Raw genomic sequence first — 14,041 nt, forward strand, 5'->3', positions numbered from 1 at the left:
CCAAAAATTATGTATAAGTGCGTAAAAAAAGTGAACTTACTGGAGTTCAGGCTCACCTTTTCCTCTAAAAATTAATTGAGGAGAGTTTAACATTAACATATGTTAAAGAAACAAGCATGTAATGTAAAAGTCTTGCAGAAAGTTACATGCATGATTTGCCTACCCAGATAATTAATCAAGTAGGCTCAAGGACAAGGAAGAGGGCACAGAAACTGACTAGCTTTTTATATAAAAATTCAAATGTGAACACTAATTGTAATTTACGAAAATTTCATGACATGAACAAAATTCATTCTATGAATTACTTCAAAATAATTGCTTTATGCGGCAAAGCTTTGGACTTACTAAATATTTGACTTAAATAAAATTAATAAAGTAATAAAAACTTTTAAAAATCATTAAGTGTGAATCCTATTTAGTTGTATGCGAAAAATGTATGGTATTTAAACTTAAATGTTAATAGTTTGTTTAAAAATATATATATACTGAGTTAACATATTGCAGGAATAAACTAAAATATACCTCCGAAGAAGTCACACCTCTATTTAAGAGACATAATGTCTGGTCCCATTAGTGTCCCTTATTGAGAGGTTCTACTGTAATTGCTTTTAACATTACTGTTGCAAGGTAGCAAAATTTGTAATAATGGGTTTTATATTTAAACATTTAATAGGGAAATGACATAAAATTTGCTATTTTCCATCCTAACCGAAATAATTTTATTTCAGAATTTTAATTTTTCAGCATTAAGTTGTACCTTAAGATTAAGCAAATCATTTAGTGAAATCCCGAAGTCTCTAACTGGTCTAGTTGCTGAGATATAAGAAAAAGCAGGCCTCAGATTACTCCGTGACAATCAGGCCAAATATAATAAAAGTGCTTGGTTAAAAAGAGAAAGTTGAGATGTTCAGCACATGAAATCGACTTGAGACAGGGGAAAAAAAACCATCTTTTCTGTTTGATTAAGTGAAACATTTATTTATTTGCTAAGTTTATGTCATTTTTCTACTTTAAAGAAGAAAAATATTTCAATAGTATGATGTTTGAAAATCAATGTTCGTGGTTTGAACTTTCGTAGGAGACGACATAAAATGATTAAAATCTCAGAAAGTGCTGCTGAGTATGTTTAGTCGCGGATTCACCATTTCGCAAATGTCGCAATTGGGAGCGGCCTCCACGACAATAGGGAGGACAATAGGTACGACAATAGGGACTCTAAGAGGATCCAACACGACACATGAAAAATATTGTTCGTAGTTCTATTTATTTCTAGCCCTCACCCCCAAAAAAGGCATTTCGACGGACCGCCAAAACTGAAAATCCGCTAGAGTTGGTTCCGACGAAAAAAAAAACTGGTTTTGTTTGTGTAATCATTAGAAAAACATATTTTATAACAATGTATATTTGTTTAAAAAATAACTCAAGTTATCAAAGATTGTACTTATGCTGTTCAAATATTGCATAGCATGAAAATTTCAAAACTGAATCCGAAATAATGCAATTCAAAACATGCAACGTGAAAAGTTCAAAAAATTTAAAAAAGTAAAGAAATAATACAAAATGAATAAATAAATAAATAAATAAAAATAAAAAATAATAAATAAGTAAAATATTTTTCAAGATGCTTTTTTGAACTTTTGTTTTATTTTACGAATTTCTGAGAGGAATAGGTATGGGTGTTATACGTTTTAAATAGATTTTTCTATCCATCTAATTTGCTAAAATCATATCAGAATCGATTATCCTGCATTAAGTATGAATTCTACTGTTGCAGATCAGTTAGAGATAACGGCGGCATTTATCATTTTCTCTATTATTCAGTTTTTTCTTTATCGGATGATGCGAACAATAGACCTTATCACAGTTAATAGGCTCCCCCATTCCAACGAAAGACAATGATTTTACTCTGAAATCTTCCGGGCCAAAGTCTTGGGGGTGTTTCGGGCTTCAGTGCACACTTTCCATCTTAACACACCCGCCAAACCATTCCGATGTTCCAGGACCCCGCATCTGACTGAATGTAAGTGTATATTTCGCGTTTCCATTTGTATAATTAGTAAGCTTATCTTTTTTTTTCTTTGAAAAGAGTTGATATTTGATGAATCTATTTCTCTAGTTTTATAAAACCATAAATAATTTATGCTTCAAAATTTTAAAACAAAATTTATTTAAACATGACTTTAAAAAAAAGACCTTTGTAATGAAAAGTTTTTAATTTAAAAAAAAACTTTATTGCACTCAATTTTACATTATTTATCTATATTTTGGCTAAAGTTTAAACATAAAGATAGTTAAAAATATTTTTGAATTAAAAATTTTCAAAAGCGTAGAAGCATGATTGTAAAGACTCGATGTTAAATCTCGGTTATCACAAATTTGCTATTTCAACTGCGCTTGCGCGCGGACTTTGCTGATTTCGAAACTCTTGCTCAAACTAATGAAAAACATTTAAATTTGTTAATATGAGAAAATAACAGATAAAAATTAGAAATTACAAAGCTGTCTTTGATTTAGTTTTTACGCCTCGGTAAAGATTGAGTTTTGCGTCTTAATTATTAATGGATTCGGAGCCTGAATTTTCTATCAAACAAAGGCCCTTTTCAGGGCCAAATTTTTAACCTCAGAAGAGCGTTACTCGATCTGCAGCATCACTTCCAATACAAAGCGGAACCCTCAACCTAAATACAAATGTATAATACTAAGCTGTTTACGCCTAGCGTAAAATATCCGCAAAAGACGGATCTTTGTAATATTCCGATCATTTTTGAAGTACATAACGTGTTTTACGTTTACGTTAAATAAATATTTCCAAACCAATAAATATTGAAGTGTAATTTTTCTCTTTTCTTTATAAAGATTATCAGTTATTCATATCCGTAGTTTCATATAATGTATCCCGAAATCGCTGTGAAAATACTCTAATCGCATTCATTAATTTGTTGGGACTCTAGCACAAACTAAATATAAACTAGCAACACGAAATCTTAAAACAGAAAGCCCAAAAAGCAAAGTCCGTGCGCAAGCGCTGTTGAAATGGCAAATTTGTGATAACCGGGATTTGACGTCGAGTATTGTAAAGCACAAAAATTGAAGTTTTGGTCTGAATTTAATAATAATTTGTTAACAATTTTATACTGTTTCATATGGGCATTGCAAAGACTTTTTGGGATTACTTTTTATGAAACAATTATTAGAATCTTTTTTGCTGCGATTTAATAGTAGAGAGATGCAAATACTTAAAATATGTTTAATGCTGATTTTTTTAAAAGAATAATAAGGTTAAACAATAACTTTTTACAATAATTTTTCATGTTATCACTAACACTGTACATCTATGAGCTATAAGAAAGTTTTTATGTTACTTGGTTGAAATTCCAGACGCCAGGCTCAATTTTTCAGATTTTTACCTCTGTAATACTTATGAAAATTGATTTGTCAAAAATAGTTAAATTAGTTTTATGAAGAAAATATAGCCAACATATACAGAAATAAGGTGAAAAAAAGTGAGGAGAGGGGGGAGCGGCCAAAAAAAACTTAGAAAGCAAGCTTCTATAGTTGGAGCAAACCTAACTTGGCAGTGCCGCAAGGATCTGTATTGTCTTCAAAATGCTACCTGGGGGGGGGGGGTAGGTTTGCTCCAACTATAGGTGGTGCTGCTAGGGTCTCCTTAACACGGAAAGAGAGAGAGAAAGGGATTAGCTTTAAATATTTTTTTAACTTTGATAAACAACATGTGAAGAGGAGGGGGAGTGTGAAAGATTTGTTTATTTATCTAACTTTTTGTGTGATATGTATTTAAAAAATCTCATGGAATAACACTTGAAAGGTTGTACAAAAGTGATGTCCCAATTTCTTTAAAAATTTCTGCCCTTCCTCCTCCTTTTTGTCACTTAAGTGTCACACTTTACCTTACTCCCCTCCCCTCCCTTTGTCATATGTCACGCTGTTTGTCATAAGCTTATTATCATAAAAAATGCGTGAAGTCACACTTCATGTTACCTCCCCTTATATGTATATATATATATATATATATATATATATATATATATATATATATATATATATATATATATATATCAAGGCATCAATCGTCTGTGGCTTATCGGTGTAGACCTGAGACTTCACGCAGCCCCACAAAAAATAGTTCAGCGTAGTTACATCGTATGATCTGACAGGTCAATTCACGGATTCATTAAGCGAAATTATTCGTTCACCGAAAGTTTCTTTCAATAAATCAATTGTGACACGCGCTGTGTGGCGTGTTGCACTGTCCAGTTGTCTATTCATGATGAAATGGCAAACCAAACTAAACACAAAGCAAGTGACAACTATCAAAACGGGTCCTCCGTGGCCAGGGCCCGATCAAGAAAAACTGGTGCCCATGTCCTGAGTAAAAATTGGTGCCCCCCCCCATGAGAAAATCAGCACAATTTCAAAGTCAATGTTTTATACTAGAAACTTAATATACTAGAAACCTACACATTACTACAGAAACCTGGGATTTGAATACCAAACACTTGATAGTCACCATACTAATCATAGTTAAAATTGCCTCACCTTAAAGGTGAAAATGAATTAAAAAACAATTTAAAACTGCAAAAATATCAAAAAAAAAAAAAAAAAACTAGTTCTGACATTAAGCTTTAAAAAGGCTTCTTTCTGGCTTTAACACAGGCAAATATGTCGATCACATCGTCGAAATCTAATTTTGATGTCACAGAATTTTCAATGGTCAATAAGAAAAACGCCTGTAAATTATCCTGAGAAACGCAGCTTCTCAAACGATTTTTGATTCTTTTCAAAGCTGAAAAGGAACGTTCACTTATTTGTGGTGCCCAGGTCCGCGGTCCCGCCGGACCGTGCGATAATCAGGCCCTGTCCGTGGCTCTGTGGTAGAAGCTTCATCTTCTAAGCCGGAGGTTGTGGGTTCGATTCCCGCCGGTGTCCTGGGTGTTATTTATTTCTCTTGTATAGTGCATCTTTCCTGTGTATGTCCGGAGGCAAGGCGCCTGGCACGCAGTCCTCTATGTATGTGAAGCTGTTTAACTTCTAAATAAATAAATATATAAAACTATCAAAATGTCCCACAGATCAAACATTGTTCCCGACTTAAAGTCCTATACCTCTAAATTGAATTGTACAGGTTACAAATACAGTATATGATAGTATTTCTTATATATATATATGTGTGTGTGTGTGTGTGTGTGTTAATTTTACGCGGAATTGGTTATACATGGTTTTAGGTTTGAAGTCATTATTATTATTATTATTTTTTTTAAGCGGATTAGTTTTGATTTCACGAGGATGCGGCATTGCACGCAGATAAAATTTTCCCCTTCTTCAAAATCCTAACTTTCGAGATTGCAGATAACATGCACTAAACAAGCATTTCGACTTGCTAATAGGCGAGCTTGGGCTACTGGAGACATTTTTTTGCGATTGGTTTCAGAACTCCTTCCGGAAGTAAAGTTACAAAACTCACATAATTCAGAACTTATGGAAGTGACAAAGAAGGACGAAAGCAACGAACATACCGACATCGATGACATACAACCGAAAATGTTCACATTGAAAACTTTGAGTCATTCTTTGACAATGGCGAATGATCTTTCTGATTTGTTAGTGAAGGAAGACAACGTCGGAGTTGAACACGAATGAGAATGGATGCGTTAATGACTTACAAAAAACTACAGAGGAAAATCTACGCATTCAAAATACTTAGGTACAAAACATTGCACTGAACTGCATGTCATGTTGGATTTTGTGTTAATATATGAGGCAGTGAGTTGCAAAGGGATGTAAGTGGACATTTTAAAATTTTTAGTAAAACGCGTTTAAAGATAACGTCCTGGATAGGCTTTCATTGAATTTTTTTTCTAAATCATGCTGTATAGCAGCAACTACCAGGGCTACTAGTACCATCTCTTGCCCCAAGACAGAGGAGAGGTTCACCTACCGTAGACGCACCGTCACGCCCGTATTTACCAGACGATTCAGTCCTCGATCAGATACCCAACCTTCTGGTCAAAGCGTTGTTAAACCAATAGGAAGATTCAAACGGCGACAGAGGGTCAAATACTACGTTAGTGATAAATCTCATGGTGAAGGAGTTCAAAGTAGTGTATAAATCGGACTGCACTAAACGAATTGAATATCCTTTCTCTGTGTAATCACAGCAATTTTTAGCATGCTTTTTATCGAAGATTCTCCATCATGTTACTCATAGGAATAATTCAGTTGTCAACTTTTTTTTTCGGTGTTAAATAACACTGGCCTACATGTTTTTTGGTGTTTTGAATTTGATAAGTGTCCTTAGCTAATGCGAGTACGCAGATTCTGAATATGAATTTGGCTTGAGCCCATCACGTCCAGATTTTTCACAAAATTAAAAAAACTTTGAGGTATTTTGTACTAAAGCAAAAACGTACCTTCTTGATATTTCCTGAATTACATTGCAATTATTTCTTTAAGATATAATACCGTCAAGAAAAACAAATGTCGGCCACCAAAAAGTCAAATTCCATCACCAAGAAAGACGAAAGAAAATAAACACGCGACTAAGGACAGTTTACAGGACAGAACGAGTTGGGTTCTTCACCCCTCTGTATCTGAGCCCATGAACACCCCCCAGAGTTGATTTTTGGTGTACTCAATCTCTAGTGACCCCTGATGAAGCCTTGATGCACCAATTAAAAAGCACCGAGTTGTGTTTGTTTTCTGAGTGTTTAGTGCGTTATAATGTCATCAAGAAAGTGTAAAAACAGTCCTGATACATTTTGTTACGTGTGTGGTGGGTGATTTAACGATAACAAAGCTCAACGAAACGTAACAGTATTTATCAAGAAAGCTTATCACGCTTACTTCGGTGTAAAGCTTGGTGATCAGGACAAACGTTGGGCTCGACACAAAGTGTGCTTAGCTACTGAGAAAATTGACAAAAGGTACATGTAGCTCTTTACCTTTTGGCATTTCTATGGTATATTCGTATAGAGCACAAAAAACCATGGAGACGACTGTTACTTTTGCTCCTGCTATGTCAAGGGTTTCAATTCGAAAAATACAATTCAGTATCCTGATTCAGTATCCTGTCTGCTACACGATCTGTACCTCATAACCAAGAATCCTCATTCTTCCACCTTTTCCAACCATCCAACAGCAATCATCAGATGAAAGTTCAAACGACAAAACCGATGAAGAAAAAGCAAAAAAAAAAAAAAAAAAAAAAAAAAAAAAAAACGATTTTATTTAAAAAAAGAAACCTAATAATTGTTTAACTTTGATAAAACTGCACTGTTTTTTTTTTTTTTTTTTTTTTTTTTTAATGAACAACTCAATTTCGTAAGAATTTTCTATTAAATATAGTTTCAATAAATATTCTCTCAGTATTTTTGGTAGTTTCTATGAAAATTTTCAAGCACATTTTTCTTGAAAACCTGACGTGCTGGGAAAAAAACTAAGCTCAGATTCGTGATCAGCACACCCTATTTACTATAGGGCACCTATTAAAATTGAAACACTTTTTCATGAAGAAAAAAAATGTAGAGCTGTGTAATCGTATATTTTTAACTGTTAAAATGGAAAATAATATTTCCTGAGATTGGGTTTAGGATTTGATAAGCGTGCTATTCACTATGAAAAAAAATATGCTTAGCATAAGTAGATATTGTTTTTTTTTGTAAAACCTTTTTTTTTTTTTTCAGTTCTCTCTAAAAATGGTTGTTGGCAGGGGCTGCTTCGCATGGGCCCTTCTGGTGCTGCTTGGTGGAGCCATTGCTGCAGGTATGAATCAAGTGAACCGAGTATCATTATCTATTAAGGGGAATTCGGGGATTAGTTCTTACCCTCTTGCGAAGGGTTCGAGTGTTCACCAATTTTTCTTCGTCATACACACTGTCCGTACAGGGTTCCGATTAATGTATTAGGGGACCCTATGTTAAATGCTTTTGGGGGTCCGCTATGTAGTTAAAAGTTACAATTTTAGCCATCTCATAAAAACAATTTTAGCCATTTGGAGGCCGCTAAAAAGCGGGGGCCCTGAACCATGGCCTATTTAGTCATCAGGCCCAAGTTTTCTGTGTAATATTGGCAAGAGCCCAGCTAAAATGATTCTTTCTGATTGGACTTAGCAGAGGTGAAAAAATTGGGGCTCTCGAATCTCATTCCTTTCTGTAGATCTCTTAGGGATTTTTCAAGTTAAAAAGAAAGTTCAGAGGAAAAGTTACAAATCACACACACACACACACACTAACTGACAAGTATTTATTAACTAAAAATGTAACAAAAATATTACAAAAGGCTGAAAAAAAATAAGAATAAAAATAGAATGTTTGTGTGGAAAAATGCACGCATGGCACTCCAGACATCAAATAATGGGCAATTATATAGGAAACCTAGGGTGCTTTAGAGCATGGGTTGAGGGCATTTTATGTATATTATATGGTAATATTTTTAATTAAAAACGGACATTTCTTTAATAGCCTTTACATAAAATGAACATAATATAAGATCTTTTGAAACATTATTTTGAGACATTTTTTTCCAAAGAGTGGGACGAGGTTTCTCAATTAAAACTTTGCTTTGATGGCTTGGGAGGTCCATAAAGTTTGAAGACAACAGTGATAATAAATCAGTTTTTTTTTTTTTTTTTTTTTTTCAGAGTAAACAAGATAAACATAACCAATCACTGCTAATGCTTACAGTTTTCCTGGATTAAAGAGAACCTTTTCCGAAGATGTTTAATATTAGCGTAATCGTTCAATATGTGTTCGGGATAGTTGCATGAACGTGTAGCATTTGATTAGTGATTCAGATTCTCTATTAGTAACAAATAATTTGTATTTGTTTATTTATTTTTTACAGATCCTCCGTTTCCGACGCTTTCAGAACTGGAGCAGCTGATGTACGAGACAAAAGTGCAAGTGACTGACGTTAAACAGGTAGAAATGCATCTACTAAAACTAGTGTACTGCACTTAAACTAGTGTAGACACGTCAATGCGCAATCCTGTCTTTTCGCAGAATGAGCATTTATTTGTCTTCTGGTAAAAATACCAGCCCCTGAATTTCTACATTTACTTTTTTCTTCTCACAGATGGTAAATTTGTAAGTTTCAGTAAAATGGAATCTACTTACAAATTTCTTTTAACCCTTAAATGCGCAGTTAAAAAAAAATAAACACTTTAAAATATGTTCTTTGGCTTTGAACTTCTGTTCAAATCATGAGAAAAAAAAGCTTAGAAAACTCATAGTTTAATTTAGGGATGGTTTATGGTTGAAAAACCACATAGCAACATTGAGCTTTAACAGGAAAAACAACTAACAACCCTACACACACACACACACACAAAAAAAAAAAAAAAAAAAAAAAAAAAAACTTTTGTCCTGGTTTTAAACAGTCAATTCCTCGAAATTAGGGTTGAGAAAAACGAATATGTTAGTAGATTTCTTTTATTAGCTCTTGTTTTCAAGACACACAAAAGTCCACGGGAGAATGGTGCACAACAACGACACATTGATCTGAGGGTAAAGTTAAAAAGAAAAAACAATCCTGTGCAATATATGTAATTAAATACGTCGTGTTTCATTAAAGAATGTTAGTTTTTCTAATAGCAGTGCTTGATTTCGGCACATTGCTGTAAAAACCTTCATTTTTGAGTGTTTGAATCTGATACCTACTCTCCATTGTAAGGATATCTTTGTGAAACTTTTCCATATGCTCAGCTCTCTAACTCCAGTTTTTAAGCAAAGTATGCTGGAGGAAGTGAACGAAGAAGAGTTTCAGAGACATATATTTCATCAATCTTCACAGAAATTCAGTAGGGATTTTTTTACCTACTGTTTGTTGTTCTCGTCTTCTCTGCTATTTAGAAATATTTGTAATAAACCCTTAAAGGCTTCTTGGGTGTTTTTCTCTTCACCTTCAAAGCTTTTATCAAAAACGTGATTTTCTAATAACAAATTTTTATGGTGATTTTCGAGTTTGGTGGGGAAAAATATTTCGGTAAAGGCTATTTTTGAGCCGGGTGCATTTTTGGTGTTGGATAGTGTAATTTACCATCAAATGTCCCAAAACATTGATAAGAATCCTGAAAAGGTCCTAGTAGTTTTTGCAAGTTTAAAATTGATTTATTTGCATCTTCAGTGAATATTTTCTTGGTTATTGGCAACTACAGAGTTTCAATCTGTTCTTATAGTATCTTCATATAAATGATAGTCATTGATCGAGTAATCCGCGTGCTTCAACAATGAAATTCGCGCCACGGCATGATAATTTGATAATGTTTTGGTAATGTTTAACATGCAGGGAAATGCTTTATTGTGACAAGGCTGAACTCGATCCGGTAACTTTAATGTTTTACTGGTAAGACTGCGTCATTTCAGGGGAATGAAGAAACGAAAAAGCGGTCAACAATGAACGCAACCTACTGGAGTTTAGGGTTAAAATTTCAAATATCACCAAACACGCAATTGCTTCGTTTAAATGTAGGAGAGTAGAAGCAATTTTCACCCGTCATACTTTGACGGGCGACTTTCTAGCTATATATGAAAGACTAAATTGTGTATATTACTAAATGGCGACACGATGCATTGTCTACACAAACCCCTATTAGTAATTTGAGCCCGAGAATACAATATCGAAAAAGAAACGTTTCAGAAACAATATGCACCATTTAAAAGTGATTTACTCTGGATAGCTCTCTCTGATGCTGTAGCAGCATTAATCTTTGAGATGACTTGAAATACAGTGTATAAATTATTTTTAGGATTGAAAATTAGCAAAGAGGAAAGACACATAGTGTATTTACATTTTCAATGGTCTTAATAACTTGTTTTCGTGGGTCAATGCACCTACAAAGTGATTGCTTGCTTTGAGAGCTAACATTGGCTAGTTATATATGTGCTTTAGAACAACAGCACACAGCACCCAATATCAAAAATATCAGTTTTTCAAAAAAGGCTGTAAAATTTCCTAATTATTTTATTCTTAAGTCTAATTTTTACACTCAAGCCCAGTGGAATTTTGATCACAACAAGACATCATTGTCACATGCTACATTAGGAGTGTATATATAATGTTTTAATTAATTTTGAATTCCAAGTGGCATCTTTGTTTTACTTTCAAATAAAAATAGTTAAGGACATAGATAAATCTGATTGCTTTAATTCAATACCAGGGAACTACACCATATTGAGGCTTACTGCACCCAAAAGTCTCTTCTGCGTGAATAGATGGCTATCATAAATCAAATTTGATCAAAACAGGGCATTGGTTGTCTTTCCAAAATACAGATTTAGGAACAGCATTTTCAATAGAAATTTTGCTCAATTAGGGTAACAGCACAAGTAACAGACAATGGTCCAGTAACAGACATGTATAAGTTTGGATTTAAATAACACGAATTTTAAGGGGGAAATACGTATATTGCTGTGGTGCATGAATACAGTGGAACTTTCTTGTGTTTATCAGAATGAATTTTATGAGACTGTTTTCTTGCGTTCGACGAGCTCAACCGGTAGCTACCGGTTAACCGATCACGTGACAGCTAATGATCACGTGCTTCACTCAACCAATCAACAGCTTAAAATGGTAACCGGTGCAGTAACCGATAGATGATGGAACGCTGCGGTTAGTAACCGGTTACTCACCGGTTGACCGGTGAGGTTCGTCGAATGCAACCTTAGTATTTACAAGTGGTGGAAGGTTATGAACAGACGCCAAGAGGTTGGCTGGTGTTTCATGTTGATTTGTATTAAATAAGGCTTTAGTTCTAAAAGTAAAGAACTTTTGCACATTTTGAAGAGCAAATGGGAATTCTGTCCATTACCCGTCCTTTCCTCATCCTATCTGTGACCGGATATCATCAAAATTATCGGTGTCTGTTACTGGGGGGGGGGTCGGACCTTTTTTCCAAATTGAGCAAATAAAAGTAGAATTAACTAATTCAGAGGATCCGGAAGCAGCCACATGTTAGATGAGATGTAGATGCACGAGGGAAAAATAGTTTTAAAATTCTAAATATATTAAAAGGCTCTGAAAATTGAGTTAACCTGAGAGCGATGCCTTAAGCATGTCTGTGACTGCTGCCGTTACTCTAATGGTGGGAATTTTATGTTGCAGCAATCTTCTGCTCTGGCCACAGAGTACTTTGATGAAGACCGTCAACGACTGGAAATACTGTCCCTCGGACAAAGAAGTTCTGTTTTCAACTATTTGGAAACTAATGAAATCTTAGAAGTTACTGGTAAGTATGAATATTTATGGCACTCGATTTTTCAATAGCTCCTTGTCTATGGTACTCAGGGCCGTGTACAGGGGGGCGGGAGAGGGATACCTGCTAGCCCGGGTCTGAGCCTGAAGGGGGCTCAATATTTTTAAAACTAGGGGTGAAATATAGGGGTAAACATTATGGAGGGGGACTCAGAAAAGTCATTTGAGACGGGCCTCAAAATTTCTGTGCACGCCCCTGATGGCATTTGTTTGGACCTACTGAGGTAATTTCAAGCGAAAATTAATGTAACAAACGAAACATTTAGCTAGATTAAAACAAATTAAGCACGTAACAAACTCAAAAACTATTATTATTTACAAAATTTGTAACAATTCGTAAGATCTAAGAATTTAGAATGTAGATATAGAAGAAAATTTTGTATGATGGCCACAACATACTAGTTTCTTTTTGAAAGATATTAACGATTTTTTTTAACTGAAAATATATATTTGCTGCTTCGTTTAAAAGGTGCCACTAGTTTATTTGTTCGTTTACTCATTCTTTACGTACCTGTTTCATCAAATTTGCGAGCTAGAAATCAGCTTAAAATGCTTAAAAGGGACACAATTTACTGTCTTAGCTAATTTGGAGGATATTGATTACATACTGGAATGTCGATATTCGTATCCGGGAAAGTAGACTCGTTTAGTTCTGAACTTCTTGTATTACTTTAGAAAACTTTTTTTTGGCTTCATCATCTTCAAGGGCTTTTATTTCCTAGAATAACATAATCACAGTAAACGCACTTCAAACGGCCATTTTGGTTTTGCAAAACATCTTTAACGGAACACTGAAGTTAAGATCCTTTTGAAGAATCGATATTTTACCAACTGCGAGCTCCAAATTGTGAAATTCAACTGTTAATTTCACAGCTAAAAGACTTTGTGCTCCAAGCAACAAGCAGTTCTCATTATCATTTTCCTCTTCTAGAGATAACTGAAGTGAACATTTCAGGATATATAAGTGTACGATGGTTCGATCACGCAGGATCGATAGTTCAGAAATCATTCAATCCAATTGATTGTTTTTTCCTCTCTATTTAACATGGAAAGCAGGTTAAGAAATCATTAACTGAACAAGTAAGGCATTGTTTTTATAAGGTGAATTCAAATGAAGCCAAATAGAGTAAACTTTTGTGTGTATGAAATGAATGCTAAATTTACCATTTTTTCACCCCGACTGACGACAGAAGATGACGTCATTCAGTAAAAACCTACATCTACATGTAAACAAAAATCATTCGACTCGAATCCTGCTTTCACTATGGACCACTATCTCGCGAATTATACCAGGGGCAGCATTCCCGCCCTGGGTGGGCCGGGGCTGATGACAGAATTTTCATAGTTCTGTTTTGCTGATTTTGTTCTTTGTCTTTTAGTTATCCTTTAAACGCTCCCAGAACGTCATTGAAAACATTGAGAATAGCACTAACTTCGAGACATCGAAGCAAAAAATTTCCTTCAGCAACCTTTACGAAATTGATTGGTTTGTTTTTGATCACTTACCCTTTGATTTGTAGCATCGAGAAGAGATAAAATGGAGGGATTTCAGACTTTCATTCGTGGAGGAAAGACCCCCAAATCACGCGATAGATTTTAAAGAAAAGCATTGGAAGAAATCAGTCTTCTTCGCTAGTTTCACGCAAAACGTGTCAACCATTCGTCGTTGTTGTTGAGTCACGTGACTGGAGCTCTTTGCCCAAGCTGTTGCCTAGCCAATGAGTGGACTTGCTCCCTCCATTGCTCCACCCATTCCTGCTCTAAGATTCGTAGT

At 34.7% G+C, this 14,041-nt stretch overlaps 1 protein-coding gene across 1 annotated transcript in view; it reads left to right on the forward strand.

The window, feature by feature from the left end:
* Positions 1–1,915: 1,915 nt before the first annotated feature.
* LOC129225977 (uncharacterized) overlaps positions 1,916–14,041 on the forward strand; it is a 68,420-nt gene continuing 56,294 nt past the window's right edge. Inside the window, exons 1-4 of the mRNA XM_054860547.1 lie at positions 1,916–2,020; positions 7,701–7,779; positions 8,860–8,936; positions 12,118–12,241. Of these exons, the coding sequence (XP_054716522.1) occupies positions 7,713–7,779; positions 8,860–8,936; positions 12,118–12,241 (268 nt within the window). The 5' untranslated portion in view covers positions 1,916–2,020; positions 7,701–7,712. The remainder of the gene's footprint in view (positions 2,021–7,700; positions 7,780–8,859; positions 8,937–12,117; positions 12,242–14,041) is intronic.

The sequence above is a fragment of the Uloborus diversus genome, chromosome 7, assembly GCF_026930045.1.
Source record: "Uloborus diversus isolate 005 chromosome 7, Udiv.v.3.1, whole genome shotgun sequence".
Lineage (NCBI taxonomy): Eukaryota > Metazoa > Arthropoda > Arachnida > Araneae > Uloboridae > Uloborus > Uloborus diversus.